General features: G+C 44.6%; 1 protein-coding gene across 1 annotated transcript in view; it reads right to left on the reverse strand.

Moving 5' to 3' along the window:
- The window catches only part of cacna1bb (calcium channel, voltage-dependent, N type, alpha 1B subunit, b), a 173789-nt gene that overhangs the window by 21203 nt on the left and 128883 nt on the right, over window positions 1-23703 (reverse strand). The window contains exons 32-40 of the mRNA XM_076284803.1: window positions 14820-15021; window positions 13403-13567; window positions 12032-12142; window positions 8911-8994; window positions 5980-6096; window positions 4873-4938; window positions 2489-2580; window positions 1986-2136; window positions 1534-1661 (exon numbers count right to left, since the gene is read on the reverse strand). Of these exons, the coding sequence (XP_076140918.1) occupies window positions 1534-1661; window positions 1986-2136; window positions 2489-2580; window positions 4873-4938; window positions 5980-6096; window positions 8911-8994; window positions 12032-12142; window positions 13403-13567; window positions 14820-15021 (1116 nt within the window). The remainder of the gene's footprint in view (window positions 1-1533; window positions 1662-1985; window positions 2137-2488; window positions 2581-4872; window positions 4939-5979; window positions 6097-8910; window positions 8995-12031; window positions 12143-13402; window positions 13568-14819; window positions 15022-23703) is intronic.

Genomic DNA, 23703 nt, shown 5'->3' on the forward strand with positions numbered 1-23703 from the left:
AAAGGCCAGTTCCATGCTGAAAGATTCATCACACCCCGGTCACAAACTGTTTGAACTACTGCCATCAGGCAGGAGATACAGATCCATAAAAACCAGGACAAATAGGCTAAGAAACAGTTTCTACCCAACAGCCATAATCTCACTGAACGGTGCTACCATAGCATAGCTTTATGTTTTACATTTTACGAATGTGGATGTGTATGGGTGGGATATGTGTGGGGAGTAAAGTTTTTATGCACTTTTTTTATGTCCATAGTGACTTTTTTACTTATTTATAGCTACTTTTGCACTGAACAAGGAATGCACTTAATTTCGTTGTACCTGTGACAATGACAAATAAAGATATTCTATTTCCACAGAAGAAGTGTGGTACAGCTGAGACAAGATGGTTCTGGCATAGTGTGAATACTTTTGAGTCACATGAGGAGGATAATTGTTACTCTGATCAGTGGACACCTGCTTACAACTACGAGACCACAAACTAAAAAGGTAGAGATTGAATAACAGGTAGGAGGTGACCTTTTCTAAAGGTGACATTTTATAGTTTCTAAAATGGGAATTAGCTGTTTTTACAGAAGTGAAGTCTAATTCATGCTTCCATCTGAAAATATCAGGCTATTAAATGCAGTCTCCTGAGAGTCTGCAAACAATTTAACGAGGGGGCCCAAAATGATTCAGAAACACATTTACTGGAAAGGTTGTTTACGGAACAGTTGTGAAAGTTAAACAGAGCTCCTCTAAGCCATTTCTGTCAGTCAATTTCACCCTGATTTGCCCTAAAAGGGAACCACCCAGGGATGGCGAATCCTCTGAGCTTGCAGCCTTCACAACATACCACTCAATTATAAAAAGCTGCATGTCTGTCAGCGGGTGAGACTCATATGAGTTAACATACCCATGCTTTCAACACCACCAGCATTTCACATATGCCCTATATGCCCTTCACATATAGGGACTCTGGTGACCTCCAAAGCATGAATATTTCAATGGGCCACTCACTCCAACATGGCGAGAGCTACATAAGAGACTTTAAAAGTCTTCTCATGCTCGGCTTCTGCAAGTGTTTCTTGAAAATAAAAAACGTCTTGCGACTCAAAAGGCTTTATGACGGTCTAGGTCTGAGTACGTTTCAGCCCGCATGCTGACAGCGACAGCATGAGCAGATTTATCTTAAGGATCCGGCGAGCAAGCCAAGCGGAAGGAAGGAAGGAGGGAAGGAAGGAAGGAAGGATGGAAGGAGGGGAAAAAGGAGGGAAGAAAGCGGTAGCGAGACGGAAAAAATAGATCTCCATGCGGCGCCGTGACGACAGCTTCCTAGGAGCTAGGCGCAGTGTTTTGGCTTTGCTTAACCGACGGGCACAAAAACGGGATGCCCTGCGATTTAGGCAAGAGGCTTTTAGCGCGGACGCTTGTCACCAGTGTCACATCGCCTGCGCTCTGTTTCTAACGCTCACGCTCAAGCGCCTCACAGACCGTTTCACAAGGGCCTTCTGTTTAGCCCACACTGCGGAGGCGGGAGCTTTGTGGACGTACCAGGCTGCCGGGTCGTACTCGGCCCAGACGCGGATGAACTCGTCCAGGTGGTGAGGGCCCAAGATGGAGGCGTCTCGCGTCAGATACTCAAAGTTATCCATGATGACAGCCACAAACAGATTGAGCATCTGCAGGCAGGCAACAATTAAAAGGCATCAATGTGTGTGTGTGTGTGTGTGTGTGTGTGTGTGTGTGTGTGTGTGTGTGTGTGTGTGTGTGTGTGTGTGTGAAAGTGTGTGTATACATCTCTAAATAAACAACAAAAACAGAGACAACATCAGCTTATAAATATACATGAATACACAATTCATCAGTTCAAATGACACATTCCTTTAACATTTAACAAAAGTAATCACTTAATAGTTTTTTTCTCTGGAGTGTGCTTTGTGAATTGCTGAGGTGGTATACAGGTAGATGGACTGAGGACAAAGGGGAGTGATCGGGCGACTCACCAGAAAGGAGCAGAGGAAGATGAAGGAGACGAAGTAGAAGTAGGCGAAGTCGCTGCCGCACTCCTTCCCCGTGTGGCCACTGTTGGGTTCACACTCGCGCTCACTCAGGCAGTGCTGCATGATCTCGTGCCACGCTTCTCCCGTGGCACTCCTAACCACACAAACACATTCACGTTACATGTAGTCATTTAGCAGACGCTTTTAACCAGAGCGACTTACAGCAAGAGAATAACATTCAAACACACACCAGTCCAGACACCAGTGCAATGTGCAAAGGCACATACAGTAAGTATGACTCATATACTGATACAACATGAGGGGGGACCGAATTAGACCTGTAAAAAGTTTTGTTCTGAAATAGTATGGAACATGGCATGCTTTATTTTTCTTCTTACTCACATACAGTGAGCATTGAGCTCAGGGAGTCTGTCTTAATAATGCATCAAGCGGCTAACTTCAAAATAATGCTGGCCAAAGGTGCTCGCTGGCCAAAGGTGCTCTACCTGAACAGAAGTATTAAGGCCTGGAAGAAGGTCTGGAAGTTGTTGTGACGGTTGATAGCTGTGTCATCATTTAGCAGGATGTTTCCGAACACCTGTGAGAAGAAAGGAGAAGAGAGGAGAAGAGAAGAGAAGAGAGGAGAGGACAGGAGAAGAGAAGAGAGGAGAGGAGAGGAAAGGAGAGGACAGAAGAAGAGAGGAGAAGAGAATAAAATAAAATAAAATAATTGAGGATACCATTACACTTTCAATCATTCATTTTTCTGTATATGATAATGTCTTCCAGACCAGCTTTCCAAAGTAATGAAAAGTTCAGATGTCTCCACTCTTTGAATAAACAAACAACTTGCACAGATGACATACTGTAGATGTTTTGCTTTTTTATTGTTGCATGCCTGCAAGAAAGCAAACAAATACAGAACGATGAAAAGACAAGTAGTTTCACAGGGTTATCGAGTGGAGAGAGAGAGAGAGAGAGGAGGAGGAGAGTACAGGAACACCCTGAGGGTGAACCACTCAATAATTAAGTTGGGCCTCAGGCCGGGTCACAAACCATGTCTGGAGAACACACTGACCTCTTTTAGAGAGGACACAAAACAGGACTGTCCACACACTGCACAATCATGACAGTGTTAGACCAACTCTCTTTCTCTCTGTCAAAACACACACACACACACACACACACACACACACACACACACACACACACACACACACACACACACACACACACACACACACACACACACACACACACACACACACACACACACACACACACACACACACACAGACACACACACACGGCTAAAATTGCTTTACTTCCTCAAGTGCTTGCCATCTTAATGATTTTAACAGTAGGTTACTACCATAGCACACATGGAGTAATACAACCACCTCTGATGGTAGAACACTTCTGTCTTGTAGGCCATTAGAGTACAAAATTACTTTAATATTGCTTCATTTTTCAACAAACACCAAGAGCTCCAAAATGTCTATGCGTGAATGAGCTCCAAAGTCTGTCAAACAAACAATAAACATGTTGTGAAGTACAACAAATGAAAATGCTTCTTCAGATGTGCATCAAATATTTATAATGGGTGGACATATCATTTCTCTAAAGCACTATCACATTATTACAGCAAAGTTGAGAAACAATTTGTATCTCCACAATAGTGAAAAAAAAAACATTTCACTAGTTTGAGAGAGCGTGTGTGTGTGTGTGTGTGTGTCTGTGTGTGTAAGGAGAAGGGTTGAGTCCCCCATTAAGCTCCCGAGGGGTCCATGGTGATTATACTACTCACTGATTGAAATGCTGGTCTTCAATGGCGAGACACAATTAGCATTGATTTATAATGGCACGCTTATCTACAGGATGGCACGCAATATTCACTCAGTACACAATTTAGAAGATTGCCTGCAATACTTCAAAATGAGCTATCAAATGAAAGGTTGAGCCTATCAGGTCACTGAGAGGAGTGTCAGACATATAGCTTTTCCTAGAGTGAACTTAGACAAAGGGGTGGAAAGAGGAAGAAAATAGTCCTCTACGCTGTCCACCATATAGGTACGTTTAGTATTCTAATAACATTCTAGTATTCTAGTGAGTGTGCTGTCCACTATCACTCACAGCCTCAGTCTGTGGTCTTGAAGGTGCTATGGTATCCCCATTAAAAAAATGTGCAATTGCTGTTCCCATTGACAGAGTGAGTCCTCACAAGAATGATGTGTGTTCCATCCTCGGTGTGGCCTTGCTAATGTACTCTGCCGTGGTACACTACACAGGACACACCTTCATCTACTAGCATTAGCATATTTATGACTCCACTGGGGTAGCATAGATTATATGACCCTGAGTCAAAACTATGCAAAGATCAATCAGTCATCCAGTGTCTTTCACTGTACAGGAACTGTAACAAGTTCACCACTATGGCCTGGAAGAGGTGAGGGGAGTGAGGGGAGTGGCAGAAATGCCAACAAAGTGTGGTAGATTCTAGTAACCAGCGTACAGAACTTTGATTTAGTAAAGAATTACCCTTGTAATGTGTATCTAATCTACAAAAAAGAAAAAGCATAGTTAGAGACTGATCGCACTGGTTTGTCATATGGTGGTTAAGTCAGATCAAATGAATATCTTCTCATTTCAAAATCATTGGAGAACTGCACATCATTCCATTAAATGAACGTGAAAACATGTGCTGACACAAATTTGATTAGAAAACAATTCCCCATGGAGAGACCAAGTCCCAACTCCAGCTGGGCTGATTAATCAACTGTGCCCTATTGCCTTTGAGCTGACTGGGAAAGGTGCAAACGGACCTAATATGCATGAGGCACAAAACACAAAGGTAGGTAGGGTGACCCTTTGACCTGTGGCCAATACGTACCTGCATCCCGATGATGGCATAGATGAAGAACAGCATGGCGATGAGGAGGCAGACATACGGCAGTGCCTAGGGAACAGGAGGGAGATGGTTACTATGGTGATCCATCACCAAAATCATAAGCGGCAGTCGGCAGATGTTCCACAGGACAGACAGACTCGGCAGACACAGACTCCAAGTGTGTTACAGGGGCTACTCTGAGAGAAACATGCTCATTCATATGGCAGAGACCAATAATACCTCTCAATATGTGCAACTTGAGTATCACTGAAACTCACCATCGTTTAGAACACAATAGGCCTTCAGCATTGCAAAAGTTGTACGTGTCCACCCATAGGGGGGGTCGACGTGCACGTATGATTCCAAAAAGCGTGGACTAGGGTGCTGACTGAGTGACCACGGTAGTTGGGTGGAGGCTGGATGTTTATGGTCTCTTCTATACACAGGTCAAAGGTTCCGTGAACTCTCGACTCCACTTAGCTACACTGATGACTTTAGCATTGATCACATCGTACATCTTGTAGTTGTCATGAGAAAAACTTCCCATTAATTACAATTAAGGCAAAGCCTTCCACACATTGGAGAGTTGTTCATCAATTAAAAGAGATTAAAAGCCCCTCGCCATCTGGTCCTTAACCCCAATGATCCAGCGACTTTCTCTGGACAATCAATCAACTCTAGTCAATCTTCATCATTTATGAGAAAAGAGTAAACAACTTTTTAATAACATCCCAATAGAAATACAATTAACTATGTTAGGACATGTATGGATGTATGCACGTTTTCTCATTAGGATGACTGACAGTAGCCTTGCACACCAGGCTAAGCATATGTATACAATTAATTTCCAAAAACCATGTCAAACATATAGAGTTGCTGTCTTATCCATGGTGGAGAAATTCAAGTAAAAGTGCAGTCAAGTGCAGACACCTCCCAGGTAGTCTCAAAAGTTCTATCCGGCATACCAATCAACCTCTGATGGATGATGCAAATGTGGGTAATGAGTTTTATTTCGCCTGTGATGATCCTTCACTTGTCCACTCCACTTGGAAATCTGACCACACTCACTAAGAGGCTCCTCTGGAGAGCCTGCTTTGGCATGGGGCCTACCTTGAAGGACTGCACAAAGGTCCAGAGCAGAATGCGGATGGTGTAGCCCTGCCTCAGCAGCTTGATGAGGCGTGCCGCCCTGAAGAGCCTCAGGAAACTCAGATTGATCAGCTTGTTCTGGGACGAGAGGACGAGAGGAGAGACTTCAACAGAGGTGCCTTGGAGGAGTATGTCTAATGGGTGAGACCGATGCCATTTGAATACCTTCCCAATGATGTGCTGAGAGAAGTAATTAAAGAGATGTATACCAGGCATCATGCTTTCCCATTACATCTGTACCATGTAATCACTGATTCATGCAATCAGTCGGTTTCCTTGAACATACCGCTCATGTTTCTGAGTAGTTACTGTAAGATTACCAACCCTGAAACATGCTTGGGTTAGCAACCGAACATAAAAAATCTGTTTTATGATGTCCTAGAGGGGATGTGGAGGGGACAACACTTTGGAAAAAGCCATTACACAGGCCATTAACAATTAAGATGCTAATTAAATGCTTTCAATTCATTATTAAGGACAGACAAATAAGTATCTAGAAGGTGAAAGAAAAAAAAACACCTAATTTATGTAAAAATGTAATAATATTTTTCTAGGTTGATTAATAACACTATCTAAAGTGTTGCCTTAGTGTCAGTCTTAATGAATATGTTTAAAGAGAAAGCCTCTGCTTCCCTTATAGTGGAATTTAAGTCAATGTAAATACCTGAAGATGTGCCCACTAGTTTTTATTGTAAAATTACAGGCACATATTCCAGTTGGGCTGCATGGCTCGTCAAAGCTAAGATGTTATATGTTAGAATGAGGTGGTCTGACATGCAATTCAAATCATGCTAAAATGAGGGATTTGAAAGTAGGGTGACCATTCTTCCAGATTTCATCTGGACAGTCTGTCTCTCAAGTACTCTGTCTGGACGGTTAGGGGCGTCTTCCTTTTTCACATGTGATGTTCCACGCAACAGTGAATAATGTCTTAGCACCAATTATAAATTCACTGCGTTCTTGGGTTTTGGATGTTACATGTCTGTGTGTATGGCCCAGTCAAATGTCAGCAGGTTAAGACGACTGTGCCTCTGATATATGTAGAGTCAAGGCAACATTGTTGTTGGTTAAACCCCATAGAAGATACTACTGTATAAGTAATTCCTAAGCATTATGAACAGGTTCCATGCAATGACATGCCAAGACATGTTAATTATTTATGGGTGAGTGAGTAAACATACTGTATCTCCATTATAGCCTATAAATCTTTAACGAGAAAGGTCAATTGTTGTTACTGTAATATATTTGTCAAATGTCCAATGATCTATTATTGTTTAACAGCTAGACAAAGTGTGTTAAACAAGACAAAGGGAAAGATATGAAACATAGGAATGGTTCAAGAGTTATATTAATGATGTACATTATATTGAAACATTCATTAGGCAATCGCAAGGTCAAATGTGCTTAACATTGCTGAATGAGTGCAACATCTCTCTCACTGTTCTAGAACAGCTGCATGCCCCGTATGTGTAGAATACTGTGCATGTTCCACACATACCCTCTTTTTCACAAAAAGAGTTCAGAAAACAAAACAGAGGGAGATGTGTTCCATGCCACCCTGTGTATTCCTATGGTGAATAATGGGTTACTGGTGGCTATCAGGGAACAGGTTGAGGTCAAGAGGTTGAGGTCAGGACGTCTCGCTAAAGAACACAGAGTAGGGAAAGCAGGCAGGCAGCAGCGCCGGACACGGAAAAGCAACTCACCGTCTACAGCGTCCGTCGGGCAGAAGTAAGAGAGGACAGGAGCCAGAAGAGAGACCAAGTCACAAAAGTCATTAGATGAGCGCAAAAGCCTCACTGACAAACTCCATCTCAGCCCATTCATTTTTAGTCTGAACCACTCAGTCTGATTACAGACACTCTCTGAGAATGTGTGATTAACACATTTCTCGTCAAATGATCACACTTCTGTTTGCATCTGAAAACGCTATGACAATAAAGCTATCTGATGCTATGATATTAATTCTGTTTATGAGGAGGATGGTGGCTCACTGATAAGAGGTCAGAGAGATGCTCTCTGCACAATTATCTATGCTTGACTGGAGTCTTACAAAGAGTGGGGAATTTTTCAAAACATTTTGTTTCAATTAGACATTACACCATGACCTTACATTCAAAGGGATCTTCCAAAATTCGCCACGGCCAATCAAGTAATGACAACATTCTGTAGCTAGTGCATTTTAATTACTATGGGACCGCTTGGCTACAATACAGAGCCACATCAATGAAGATTGTCAGGAGGACTCTTTCAGACAAAACATAAACACAATCAAGGCAAACCAGCTCAATTACTGAGAGAGACAAAAAGAAAAAAGAAGCAACATAAATATCGACAGACAACACAACAACAGACGGCCCCTGCAAAGACAATGGCTGTATCTGCACCGCCTCAGGGCATTCAATCCGAAGGAGCTTTAATGTACCGATCGACTCTGACAGACTGCTACTGTCTTCCCACATCTCCACTTATTTTAATGACTGTCTTCCCACTACTGTCACTAAAGCGGGACTGTATTTTATGCACTCTAATGTGGCTAGCTCCCCTGAGAGAACTTTCTAGACTACAGGCCGGCGCTGAGGAGAGAAGACTCGCCAGCTGGCCTGGCAGAAGGAAAAGGTGCTATGCTAAGTATTCAAACATTGATTACAGCCACTGTAACTCTTAAATGAGACTGCCTTTAAGGCTGGGATCTCTTTGTTTTCATAGGCCAAGAGTCTACTGCCGGTGGATCAATATGCTATCAATCCTTGAAAATGTGCTAACGGGATAAATTTAGCGGGCTGATAAAAAACATGACATAGGGTGTGTAATGTGCCACTCTTCTTCTAGCAATGTAGTAGTGTGTTGGAGGATTCTACGATTCAGGTTTTTGTGGGTCGCTCAGCTTACCTTGATCTCAGTCACCAGTATGTCTGTGATGCTGCCCAGCACTGTGATCAAGTCAAACACATTCCAGGCCTCCTTCAGGTAATTCTGTAAAAGGAATTGAATGAAGCGCCAAAGAAAGAAAGGATGAAAGAAAGTGAAGAGAGGAGAAAAAAGGATAAGACAAAGAGACAGAAATAGGACATCTAGCATTCTCACTCACAGACATGATAGATGTGTGCATCCACACCCACTACCAACAAACACCCACGCAGGGTTTATGATTCCCTTCGGCAGGCCAATCTCTCAGTCTCCCCGCCCACTCCTGGTCCCCACGCTGCACCCCTGCCCATGACACCACTGCCATTTGCAGCGAGGCAGTGTCTGACAGCTTAAAACAACACACAAACAGAGAGAGTTGTGCAAGTGGATGTAAGCAGTGTGTGTGTGTGTGTCTGTGTGTGCGCGTGTAAGAGCATTGCCATTTAATAAATGAGCCTCATGAATGGAAATGGTGCCTGAGATGAGATGCTCTGCCGCGGGCCAGACAAACTGGCGCTGAGGAGAGATTTATTCCACCCCTTTCCCATCCATCGCTCTCCCTCTCTCTCTCTCTCTCCACTCTTCTCTCTCTCTCTCTATCACTGGCACACACTGACTACTCCTGCAGATGTTCTGCCAGCATCCGGCCCCTAAGGACATTCATCAACTCTGAGCTCACACTCTTTCTCAAACACACCTTTCCATCTCATTCTTATCATCTCTTATTGTCCTCTCCTCTCCCTCTCAGATTTAAATTCAAACTCAAATTAAGCTTGTCAAACTTGTGCAGCATTACCAAAGCATTTGGATCGGGTTAGGTAATGAAATGAGGAAGCAAACGATGTAATGATAATAATAGCAGCAATCATTACATGACATGTAAACATAAACCATTACAGCAAAGAATGTGACACTCTCTGAAATAAAAAGGAAAAAGAAAGAAAGCGAACGAGAACTCTGTCTATTGTGCACAAGTGAAAGAAAGATTCTCTCTCTCTCTATCTCTCTCTCTCTATCTCTCGTTGAATCCTTGATCTGGCTCACTCTCCCACTGAGCCTCTCTGTACTAAAGCGTACACTTTACACTAGCCATGGTCACGATTATTTGAAGCTCAGAGTATTTGAGTGTGTGTGTGTGTGTGTGTACAGTATGTATATGTGTGTGTGTGTGTGTGTGTGTGTGTGTGTGTGTATGCACTGTCTGAAAGGGACCCAGAGGCAAAGGGAAGATGAGAGCTGTGTGTGGACCAACAGCCTCTTAGTCCACAAAGGACATGTAGAGGAGAGTATCATAAAAAGATTACCTGTTGTCAGGTCATACATTATACGGGTTGTTGTAACATAGAATTTAAATCATGTCAAACAAAGCCTCATATTTAAACGTGACATTTTTTACTGCCTTTTTTACCATGCTTAGAGTTTAGTGCTGGGCTGGTGGGTGCCTATATCCATCCTTTCTCACATCAACGGTTAGACCAAGAATTCTCGTCGCAAATCAAAATTCCACTGGAGCTCCAAGCGGATTTGTATGCAGCCTTACAACACTGTTTACAGCTCTTCGAGTCACGGTAAAATGTAATTTTTGGTACATAGCTAATTTAGATACACTTGTATAGATACACAGTGATGCATACACGTAAGAGAGACTGTTGGTAAAAGGTGACGTTCCTATAGCTGTTTGAATTACCCATCTTCAGAATCTTTGTGGGAAATGCGTAATGTAATACAGGTTTAAAGGCGTAATAATGCGGATCAAGCTTCACATTCTCCAATATCACTGGAAAATATTGTCTTCAGTTTTCATACAGTGCAATCCTGTTGTATGGTGAGGTTGCTGTGTGTTACTATTAGGGTTGGGTATCGTTTGGGTTTTATCCGATACCGGTGCTAAATCAATACTTTTAAAACGGTGCCGGTGCCGAAACGGTGCCTGAACCGGTACTTTGTTTTTAAAATGTTTTAAATTAAAATGGTCTAAAGCATGAATTGCTTTTTTTTTATTGATAAGACAATTTTGAACATGAAATTGAACTGTTATGTTCAATTTACTATCAATATCTCATTGCTCCTACGAATAATACATTTAAATGTTAAAACAGCTTGCCATGCATGCACACACAATGGTGAGCTCTGCTTTCAAGTTTACCCAGTGTAGGCGGTTTGCCATAATGCATGTTAAAACAGCTTGCCATAAAACTGCCAGGTCATGGACAACGGCATTTGCAAGCAAGCTAATCTAACAGGGACTCTATTTTCCAGTTAATTCAGTGTGTTCCCAAATGCTTCAAGACATTTCTTGTCTTAACCCATAACACGCAGTAGTTTTGAACATGTTAGGCTACATGTCGGTGTTGAAGTGTTTAGATTCCCAGTGCTAGCCTAGTATTTTAACAGCAACTATGGCTATTCGCTAACACCAGTCAGCTGAGTTTAATTAGCCTCTTTGACAGCTCAGTGACATCAGGTATGTAACCTACATATTTATGTTTTTGCCAGCTAACTTTTAACATGATCTTCATATTCATTGTGATGCTATATGGGCCTCATGCACATGAAAGATTAAGATCATGCCATTATGTTGTTTAACACACCGTGAAATAAAGTTTTCACCTTACAACTTTGCTGATAACATTTCAAATAAATGTCAGTTAGCGCATTAGCAAGGATATTGTGTAATGTATAGGCTAGCCTACTGTTGACGTTGTTTCATAGCCTTTTGCTTGTGTGTAGTTAGGCCCACTGCTAGATTTTGACAGGAGCTCGCATGTCGCTTTAAAGTTGGGCTCACGCAAGCTGTCAAACACTGTCCACTCGCCTATGTGGTGCACCCCTCTGGTTTATACATCCAGTGTTTATCATATGTTAGCTAACTGTATCTGGATGTGTTGCTATCAGAGCAAGACGTTAGAGATTGCGCATGACATGCAGTGATGCCTCATATAATTTATTTTTATTTTTTTTAAAACGCTATTTAAGCACCGAAATGAGGCACCGAAATCCACGTTGTTATTCGATGCAGTTACTACCGTTTGTGTCGGCACCGGTGCCATATTAGAACCGTGTTTTGGTACCCAACCCTAGTTACTATGCATGTCACACTCACCAGTGGCCCAAAGGCGATCATCTTGATGATGCACTCCAGGGTGAAAAGTGCGGTGAAGATGATGTTCAAGTACCGCAGCATGTCCTCGTAAGGCTTCGGGGCATCGTGGAACTGCAAGACAAGGCATCAAAAACACACATTCTAAACAAGGAGATCTAAGGATGATACTGAAGCAGAAGAGAATGGATGCTTTTGATCACAGGACTGTCTAAATGCTTTGAATATCTAATCTAGAGTTTGACAGAGAGATGAAGAAAACAAAAACACCACTGCACATCTGTACATCCGATGTCCCCAAATGTACCATGAATAATGTTGTACATTTACTTCTCTTGTACATTAGCCATGCTAATAATTCAAACTCACGGTATAAAAAGGAAAGCAATTTGTCAGCACAAATGGCATTTCAAAAACCCTCACTTTATGCTGCCACTGACTGATTAAGCTGAAAGGGGTGTCTGACCCCCAGAAGCATGGTCTGAATGATCAGCACAAGTAAGACTGCTCCTCCTATCATGCTTCCAAGACACTTCCAAGATTGTGGTTTTATGTAAACACATATCATAAACATAATATAAACATATGCATGCATTAAATATTGATAAATGTTCAACCTTGTTATCAATGTCATTAAACGGACAGTAAAATTAATAGGTCTAAAGCTAACAAAGAGCATTCGGTACCATGAGGCGCCTTTGTTTTGGAGAGGGATTATTGAGGGAGTATTGAAATGGAGAGAAGCTTTGAGAGACTCATTATGATATTATACAACCCTGCTTCCAAAAAAGTTGAGACTGTGAATGTGTAAACTCATATTTAGTTGCAAAAGGAACATAGACAACATATAAAATATTGAAACAGAAAAATTGTTCTGTTTTGTGAAAAATGTACACTCATGAATTTTAATGCCGGCAACACATCTCAAAAAAGTTGGGATAGAGACAACAAAAGACTGCAAAAGTTGATTAGAATTAGATTAGCTGAAACCATGACTGGGTATACAACAAGCATCCCAGAGTCTCTCATGCACAAATGTGGAGAATGAAATCCTACATTAGGCAAGAATAGGCCACTCCCAAAACTCTAACCATTTGTGAAGCTGGGGAAACAGTTGTTGTTAAAAAAGAGGTGATGCAACACAGTAGTAAACATGTTCTCGTCCCAACTTTTTTGAGTCTTGTAAAATGTCTCTGTTTCAACAATTGATATGTTATCTTAATCAAATATATGGTTATTTACATTTTATGCAGTGTCCCAACTGTTTGAGAAACAGGGCTGGACAGCAGTCCATTGGTTCTGTACAATGCATTGCTGTGAGCATCAGCTGTTTGGTGGGCAGTTAAACAGTGAGGCTGTCCAGTCCATATTTACCTTCATCATCAGCACAATAGTGTTTAAGGCGATCAAGGTCATGATGGAGTACTCGAAGGGCGAGGACACCACAAACTTCCACAGCTTGTACTGGTATGACTGCTTGTCCTGGGGCATGTAGCGTGTTAGCGGCTTAGCGTTGATGGCAAAGTCTATACACGCCCTCTGCAGAGACGGAAAGCATGAAATGAATTAAGAAACACATACAAACAGAAACAGAGAAAGTGAGAAGGAGTGAGGGATAAAAACATTTGTAGAATGACTTTATTCTTTTCAAAATATTGTGAACAGTGGTCATGAGGCCATTCATGCTGTTCCTTCTGGGCAGATTAATCATATCAAATGAGCACTATACACTGCAAAATGTACTAAAAATCAGAGATTACACACACACACACACAGACACACACACACACACACACAAAACAAACAAACAAATAAACCATTTCTCATCATGGTCCCTCGGAGAACTCTCATAGCAGGCTGAGAAGTAGAGTCCTGCTAGATCTATTTGAATGGAGTGACTGTGAGCTTGGGGAACAGTAAGACGGACAACATGCAGCACATATGGTTGACTGGGTTCATTCTTCCTCTAGAGGTGTGGTGTAGTGGGGTGTGGAGTTTGTGAGTGACTCAGGTTGAATGTCTGTGTGTGTGTGTGTGTGTGTGTGTGTGTGTGTGTGTGTGTGCAAAGATCAGCAAAAATCTGTGTAGACAGGTGCACTAGCCTGACTCTGACAGGTGAGGGGAACCCCAGAGGAGATCACTGTCTACCATATTCCAAAATGCAAGTGCACACATGCTCCCTCTTACACACGCACACACACACCCTGTGTTAGATACAGTCCTTAAACACACCTAGACTCCACTCAACTAAACTTTCAGAGAAATAAAAGCACCACTACTGCTGACCTGCATCTTACTGACATAAGCGTTCTGGATTTTCATTATTCTCGGCATCGTGGTCATGTCATATCCTCTTGAGATAAAGCACAGTTAACGGGCTGCTGTCGGTGAAAACAAAACCACGTGCTTGTATATTTTCATTGAAAATGCATAGACCTATTCTAGTTCAAATGAAAGGATATTGATCTGGTGGAACTATAGCATTGTGCGAGTGAATGAGATGAAACAAGTGTGCAATACCTGCCTGTCCCATCAGTGTGCTGATACAGCCTACTGAAAAAGACGTCCAACTGGGAATCCATTAACAACTGCTAACATGTGGGGCTGTGTGACTATGTTTGTGTATGTTTGTGGAGTAAGTAAGTAGCAGGGTTGTGCACAATTTGAATTGCAATTCTGCTTCCTGTTTGCTACCTCAATTGAAATGCAAGTGAAAATCAAGAATTGAATTGGAATTTAAGAGCCAGTTCAATTCAGCCTGGTAAGTGGGAGGTGTGGTATGGCCCAGTACCTCGTTCTTCTCCAGACTGCAGTCGGACATGGCTTTGTCTCCTTGCTCCTGGAAGGTAATGATGATCAAAGCCACGAAGATGTTGACGAAGAAGAAGGGGAAGACTACAAAGTAGACCACGTAGAAGATGGACATCTCCATGCGGAAGCCTGGGCTGGGGCCTTCGTCCTCATCGGTGGCATCTACAGAGTGCTTCAGGACCCTGAGGAGGAGGAAGAGGAGGAGAGAGATGAAGAGACCTCAAAACCATCATTTAATTTATCAACAAAATGTTTCATGTGCAGGTTACCATTACTACTGTGAATGAAATGGGCAAACAAATGATATGTAATTGCAATTCAATAACATTTATTATGAATTCTAGGTCTACTTTCCAATTTCATGTCTTTATCATTCCCAAGGAAAACTGTCTCAAGGTTCTTCCAACAGGCTTGCCAAATCACTAATGCCGTTTCCTATCCCTTGGTGTTTAATGTCCATCAGTTTATCCTGCCTGCCCCTCACACCGCATCATGCACTCACAAACATACTGTGCACCTACAGTAAACTGCACACTAAACTGAACACATAGGCTACTACTGGCAAATCCTCTCCAATTGTTTACAATTGGACTCTGGGCGTTTGGAAACAGCTGAGGGAAGAGGCTACTTGAAACTGCGAGTTTCGGTCGGTGTGAGCGAGCGGACTTTCAGTTGACAGTAATTAACACCCTTTTGAACAATCTAAGCTGTGCGAACGTCAGAGGGCGGGATCAGACGTGACTAGCTCCTTATAATATCGGAGCACCTCTCAGGTAATCAGACAACAACTGCAGTGAGTTGGGAGAGAGAAAGGAAGAACACATAGGCTACTACTGGCAAATCCTCTCCAATTGTTTACAATTGGACTCTGGGCGTTTGGAAACAGCTGAGGGAAGAGGCTACTTGAAACTGCGAGTTTCGGTCGGTGTGAGCGAGCGGACTTTCAGTTGACAGTAATTAACACCCTTTTGAACAATCTAAGCTGTGCGAACGTCAGAGGGCGGGATCAGACGTGACTAGCTCCTTATAATATCGGAGCACCTCTCAGGTAATCAGACAACAACTGCAGTGAGTTGGGAGAGAGAAAGGAAGAACACATAGGCTACTACTGGCAAATCCTCTCCAATTGTTTACAATTGGACTCTGGGCGTTTGGAAACAGCTGAGGGAAGAGGCTACTTGAAACTGCGAGTTTCGGTCGGTGTGAGCGAGCGGACTTTCAGTTGACAGTAATTAACACCCTTTTGAACAATCTAAGCTGTGCGAACGTCAGAGGGCGGGATCAGACGTGACTAGCTCCTTATAATATCGGAGCACCTCTCAGGTAATCAGACAACAACTGCAGTGAGTTGGGAGAGAGAAAGGAAGAACACATAGGCTACTACTGGCAAATCCTCTCCAATTGTTTACAATTGGACTCTGGGCGTTTGGAAACAGCTGAGGGAAGAGGCTACTTGAAACTGCGAGTTTCGGTCGGTGTGAGCGAGCGGACTTTCAGTTGACAGTAATTAACACCCTTTTGAACAATCTAAGCTGTGCGAACGTCAGAGGGCGGGATCAGACGTGACTAGCTCCTTATAATATCGGAGCACCTCTCAGGTAATCAGACAACAACTGCAGTGAGTTGGGAGAGAGAAAGGAAGAACACATAGGCTACTACTGGCAAATCCTCTCCAATTGTTTACAATTGGACTCTGGGCGTTTGGAAACAGCTGAGGGAAGAGGCTACTTGAAACTGCGAGTTTCGGTCGGTGTGAGCGAGCGGACTTTCAGTTGACAGTAATTAACACCCTTTTGAACAATCTAAGCTGTGCGAACGTCAGAGGGCGGGATCAGACGTGACTAGCTCCTTATAATATCGGAGCACCTCTCAGGTAATCAGACAACAACTGCAGTGAGTTGGGAGAGAGAAAGGAAGAACACATAGGCTACTACTGGCAAATCCTCTCCAATTGTTTACAATTGGACTCTGGGCGTTTGGAAACAGCTGAGGGAAGAGGCTACTTGAAACTGCGAGTTTCGGTCGGTGTGAGCGAGCGGACTTTCAGTTGACAGTAATTAACACCCTTTTGAACAATCTAAGCTGTGCGAACGTCAGAGGGCGGGATCAGACGTGACTAGCTCCTTATAATATCGGAGCACCTCTCAGGTAATCAGACAACAACTGCAGTGAGTTGGGAGAGAGAAAGGAAGAACACATAGGCTACTACTGGCAAATCCTCTCCAATTGTTTACAATTGGACTCTGGGCGTTTGGAAACAGCTGAGGGAAGAGGCTACTTGAAACTGCGAGTTTCGGTCGGTGTGAGCGAGCGGACTTTCAGTTGACAGTAATTAACACCCTTTTGAACAATCTAAGCTGTGCGAACGTCAGAGGGCGGGATCAGACGTGACTAGCTCCTTATAATATCGGAGCACCTCTCAGGTAATCAGACAACAACTGCAGTGAGTTGGGAGAGAGAAAGGAAGAACACATAGGCTACTACTGGCAAATCCTCTCCAATTGTTTACAATTGGACTCTGGGCGTTTGGAAACAGCTGAGGGAAGAGGCTACTTGAAACTGCGAGTTTCGGTCGGTGTGAGCGAGCGGACTTTCAGTTGACAGTAATTAACACCCTTTTGAACAATCTAAGCTGTGCGAACGTCAGAGGGCGGGATCAGACGTGACTAGCTCCTTATAATATCGGAGCACCTCTCAGGTAATCAGACAACAACTGCAGTGAGTTGGGAGAGAGAAAGGAAGAACACATAGGCTACTACTGGCAAATCCTCTCCAATTGTTTACAATTGGACTCTGGGCGTTTGGAAACAGCTGAGGGAAGAGGCTACTTGAAACTGCGAGTTTCGGTCGGTGTGAGCGAGCGGACTTTCAGTTGACAGTAATTAACACCCTTTTGAACAATCTAAGCTGTGCGAACGTCAGAGGGCGGGATCAGACGTGACTAGCTCCTTATAATATCGGAGCACCTCTCAGGTAATCAGACAACAACTGCAGTGAGTTGGGAGAGAGAAAGGAAGAACACATAGGCTACTACTGGCAAATCCTCTCCAATTGTTTACAATTGGACTCTGGGCGTTTGGAAACAGCTGAGGGAAGAGGCTACTTGAAACTGCGAGTTTCGGTCGGTGTGAGCGAGCGGACTTTCAGTTGACAGTAATTAACACCCTTTTGAACAATCTAAGCTGTGCGAACGTCAGAGGGCGGGATCAGACGTGACTAGCTCCTTATAATATCGGAGCACCTCTCAGGTAATCAGACAACAACTGCAGTGAGTTGGGAGAGAGAAAGGAAGAACACATAGGCTACTACTGGCAAATCCTCTCCAATTGTTTACAATTGGACTCTGGGCGTTTGGAAACAGCTGAGGGAAGAGGCTACTTGAAACTGCGAGTTTCGGTCGGTGTGAGCGAGCGGACTTTCAGTTGACAGTAATTAACACCCTTTTGAACAATCTAAGCTGTGCGAACGTCAGAGGGCGGGATCAGACGTGACTAGCTCCTTATAATATCGGAGCACCTCTCAGGTAATCAGACAACAACTGCAGTGAGTTGGGAGAGAGAAAGGAAGAACACATAGGCTACTACTGGCAAATCCTCTCCAATTGTTTACAATTGGACTCTGGGCGTTTGGAAACAGCTGAGGGAAGAGGCTACTTGAAACTGCGAGTTTCGGTCGGTGTGAGCGAGCGGACTTTCAGTTGACAGTAATTAACACCCTTTTGAACAATCTAAGCTGTGCGAACGTCAGAGGGCGGGATCAGACGTGACTAGCTCCTTATAATATCGGAGCACCTCTCAGGTAATCAGACAACAACTGCAGTGAGTTGGGAGAGAGAAAGGAAGAACACATAGGCTACTACTGGCAAATCCTCTCCAATTGTTTACAATTGGACTCTGGGCGTTTGGAAACAGCTGAGGGAAGAGGCTACTTGAAACTGCGAGTTTCGGTCGGTGTGAGCGAGCGGACTTTCAGTTGACAGTAATTAACACCCTTTTGAACAATCTAAGCTGTGCGAACGTCAGAGGGCGGGATCAGACGTGACTAGCTCCTTATAATATCGGAGCACCTCTCAGGTAATCAGACAACAACTGCAGTGAGTTGGGAGAGAGAAAGGAAGAACACATAGGCTACTACTGGCAAATCCTCTCCAATTGTTTACAATTGGACTCTGGGCGTTTGGAAACAGCTGAGGGAAGAGGCTACTTGAAACTGCGAGTTTCGGTCGGTGTGAGCGAGCGGACTTTCAGTTGACAGTAATTAACACCCTTTTGAACAATCTAAGCTGTGCGAACGTCAGAGGGCGGGATCAGACGTGACTAGCTCCTTATAATATCGGAGCACCTCTCAGGTAATCAGACAACAACTGCAGTGAGTTGGGAGAGAGAAAGGAAGAACACATAGGCTACTACTGGCAAATCCTCTCCAATTGTTTACAATTGGACTCTGGGCGTTTGGAAACAGCTGAGGGAAGAGGCTACTTGAAACTGCGAGTTTCGGTCGGTGTGAGCGAGCGGACTTTCAGTTGACAGTAATTAACACCCTTTTGAACAATCTAAGCTGTGCGAACGTCAGAGGGCGGGATCAGACGTGACTAGCTCCTTATAATATCGGAGCACCTCTCAGGTAATCAGACAACAACTGCAGTGAGTTGGGAGAGAGAAAGGAAGAACACATAGGCTACTACTGGCAAATCCTCTCCAATTGTTTACAATTGGACTCTGGGCGTTTGGAAACAGCTGAGGGAAGAGGCTACTTGAAACTGCGAGTTTCGGTCGGTGTGAGCGAGCGGACTTTCAGTTGACAGTAATTAACACCCTTTTGAACAATCTAAGCTGTGCGAACGTCAGAGGGCGGGATCAGACGTGACTAGCTCCTTATAATATCGGAGCACCTCTCAGGTAATCAGACAACAACTGCAGTGAGTTGGGAGAGAGAAAGGAAGAACACATAGGCTACTACTGGCAAATCCTCTCCAATTGTTTACAATTGGACTCTGGGCGTTTGGAAACAGCTGAGGGAAGAGGCTACTTGAAACTGCGAGTTTCGGTCGGTGTGAGCGAGCGGACTTTCAGTTGACAGTAATTAACACCCTTTTGAACAATCTAAGCTGTGCGAACGTCAGAGGGCGGGATCAGACGTGACTAGCTCCTTATAATATCGGAGCACCTCTCAGGTAATCAGACAACAACTGCAGTGAGTTGGGAGAGAGAAAGGAAGAACACATAGGCTACTACTGGCAAATCCTCTCCAATTGTTTACAATTGGACTCTGGGCGTTTGGAAACAGCTGAGGGAAGAGGCTACTTGAAACTGCGAGTTTCGGTCGGTGTGAGCGAGCGGACTTTCAGTTGACAGTAATTAACACCCTTTTGAACAATCTAAGCTGTGCGAACGTCAGAGGGCGGGATCAGACGTGACTAGCTCCTTATAATATCGGAGCACCTCTCAGGTAATCAGACAACAACTGCAGTGAGTTGGGAGAGAGAAAGGAAGAACACATAGGCTACTACTGGCAAATCCTCTCCAATTGTTTACAATTGGACTCTGGGCGTTTGGAAACAGCTGAGGGAAGAGGCTACTTGAAACTGCGAGTTTCGGTCGGTGTGAGCGAGCGGACTTTCAGTTGACAGTAATTAACACCCTTTTGAACAATCTAAGCTGTGCGAACGTCAGAGGGCGGGATCAGACGTGACTAGCTCCTTATAATATCGGAGCACCTCTCAGGTAATCAGACAACAACTGCAGTGAGTTGGGAGAGAGAAAGGAAGAACACATAGGCTACTACTGGCAAATCCTCTCCAATTGTTTACAATTGGACTCTGGGCGTTTGGAAACAGCTGAGGGAAGAGGCTACTTGAAACTGCGAGTTTCGGTCGGTGTGAGCGAGCGGACTTTCAGTTGACAGTAATTAACACCCTTTTGAACAATCTAAGCTGTGCGAACGTCAGAGGGCGGTCTACGCTGATTCATCATTAGTGAGACGCGAGGACAGCTGCAGGCAATTCCTGTCAGCATAACAATAGAGGCTGTTGCTGAAGCGTCAGCGTAAGCGTCAGCCCTCTTTTCAGCCGTTCTCGTTTAAGACGGACGCGGTCAAGACAAGCAAGTTTACCTGTGCAAGTTCACCGAGCACAGGCGCCGACAAAGGCAAAAATGTGCCATTCCACCATATCTGTTATCACCGGCCATCGCAGAAAACGGCATCATGCCAAAAGGGGCAGAAATCGCCTTAACCTACAGCAACTTAAACGGTCCTCACCTACAGAAACCTCTTTCTCCATGGGCTTGTGGAACTGTCAATCCGCAGTCAACAAAACGGACTTCATAGCTGGCTATGCCAACCATCTTTCGTTGGAACTCCTTGCTCTCACTGAGACTTGGATCAAACCAGAGAACACAGCCACCCCGGCTGCCCTCTCCACTAACCTTACACTATCCCACACCCCTCGTCCATCTGGACGAGGAGGTGGGGCAGGCCTGCTGATCTCCAACAAATGGAAATTCACCCCGCTACTACCTTCAAACAAATATGTCTCATTCGAATTCCATGCCATCACAGTGATCGCCCCAGCAAAACTCTACGTGCTGGTCATCTACCGCCCTCCAGGCCAACTAGGCGACTTTTTGGATGAACTTGACACTCTGCTGTCCTCCATCCCTGAGCATGACTGTCCGCTTCTTCTTCTCGGCGATATCAACATCCACTTAGATGCCCCAGGCTCAGCGGACTTTCTGGCCCTGATCCACTCCTTCGACCTCAAACTGGTTCAAAGCCCACCGACACACAAAGCTGGCAAAGAGCTTGACTTGATCTTCACTCGGAACTGCAGCACAGACACCCTCACGGTGACGCCTCTCCATCTTTCTGACCACTTCTTCATCCGGTTCAACGTCAGTCTGACAGAACAGCCTCCGGCTCCTCAGCCGATGGTCACGTTCCGCCGCAACATCCGGAACCTGTCTCCAACGCACTTTTCCTCTGTGGTTGCCTCCGGTCTACCTCCACTCAACACCTTCTCCTCTCTGGAGGTTAATGAGGCCACAGACTCGCTCTGCTCCACACTGAGCTTGTGTCTAGACGAGCTATGCCCTCTTACCACAAGGCCAGCTCGATCCAAACACTCTCATCCATGGCTAAATGATACCCTCCGATCGCAGCGCACCAGACTCAGAGCCGCGGAGAGGAAATGGCACAAATCCAAACTAACTGATGACCTCAAAAACTACCAGACACTCCTGGCCTCCTTCTCAGCCAGCATCACCGCTGCTAAGACGGCTTTCTACAATGACAAAATCAACAGTGCTACAGACACTCGAAAACTTTTTTCAACCTTCAAATCGCTACTCAACCCTCAGATGCCTCCTCCTCCATCCAGCCTTACTGCAGATACCCTCGCCTCATTTTTTACAAACAAAGTGGCGGCAATCAGCGGTCAATTCTCTACATGCCCACTCAACGCATCGGACTCAGATACCGCACTCCTACAACCTCTAGGGACTGCTAGATCATCTTTTTCAGCATTCACGCCTCTCTCCGAGAATGAAGTATCTAGACTCCTGACATGCAGCCGTCCTACCACATGCTCGCTGGACCCTATACCTACGAGCCTACTTCAGTCCATCAGCCCGACCATCGCACCAGCTATCACACACGTGATCAATGCATCGCTAACCTCCGGCACATTTCCAACAGCGTTCAAAACGGCCCGGGTAACACCGTTACTTAAGAAAGCTTCTCTCAACCCTGCTCAAGTCGAGAACTACCGCCCTGTCTCACTCCTGCCTTTCTTATCCAAAGGCATTGAACGAGCAGTCTCCAAACAGGTCTCTGACTTCCTTTCACAGAACAACCTTCTGGATCCAAATCAGTCTGGGTTCAAAAGCGGCCACTCTACCGAAACGGCTCTGCTGTCTGTAACAGAAGCCTTAAAAGAAGCCAGGGCGACCGCTCGGTCATCAGTACTCATTCTGCTTGACTTATCGGCTGCCTTTGACACGGTTAATCACCGCATCCTTCTCTCTATACTCGCTAACATGGGAATCTCCGGTTCTGCTCTCTCCTGGTTTGAATCCTACCTCACAGGACGCTCGTTTAACGTATCATGGCTTGGTCAGCTATCTGCACCTCACCATCTCACCACAGGGGTCCCCCAGGGCTCAGTACTGGGCCCCCTTCTCTTTGCTATCTACACCACCTCCTTGGGACAGATTATCCGTTCGCATGGCTTCTCATACCACTGCTATGCAGACGACACACAGCTCTATCTGTCCTTTCCACCTGATGACCCCTTGGTTTCAGCACGGATCTCGGATTGCCTCTCAGACATAGCTACATGGATGAAGGCACACCACCTCCAGCTGAACCTCTCAAAGACTGAACTGCTGGTCCTCCCAGCTAAACCTACCATACACCACGACATCAACATCAAATTTGACTCTCTGTCTGTTTCACCTACCAGGACTGCAAGAAATCTAGGAGTTGTTCTCGACAACCAACTAAACTTCTCAGATCATGTTGCCTCAGTCGCCCGGTCATGCCGTTTCGCACTCTACAATATACGGAAAATCAGGACTTACTTAACTCAAGATGCCACCCAACTTCTGGTTCAGGCAATAGTCATCTCACGACTCGACTACTGCAACGCCCTCCTGACAGGTCTCCCAGCCTGCGCAGTGAAACCACTTCAGATGATCCAGAACGCGGCAGCGCGCCTGGTCTACAACCAACCCAAGAGGGCACATGTTACCCCGCTACTCATCCAGCTACATTGGCTACCTATGGCGGCCCGCATCAAATTCAAGGCTCTAACGCTTGCCTACAAAGTAGTCTCCGGTTCTGCTCCCACCTACTTGAATGCCTTCATA

The sequence above is a fragment of the Alosa pseudoharengus genome, unplaced genomic scaffold (genome assembly GCF_046254945.1).
Source record: "Alosa pseudoharengus isolate Yale_2024_CS ecotype anadromous, Long Island Sound unplaced genomic scaffold, YU_APseudo_1.1 YU_APseudo_1.1_scf_14, whole genome shotgun sequence".
NCBI classification, from domain to species: Eukaryota; Metazoa; Chordata; class Actinopteri; order Clupeiformes; family Clupeidae; genus Alosa; species Alosa pseudoharengus.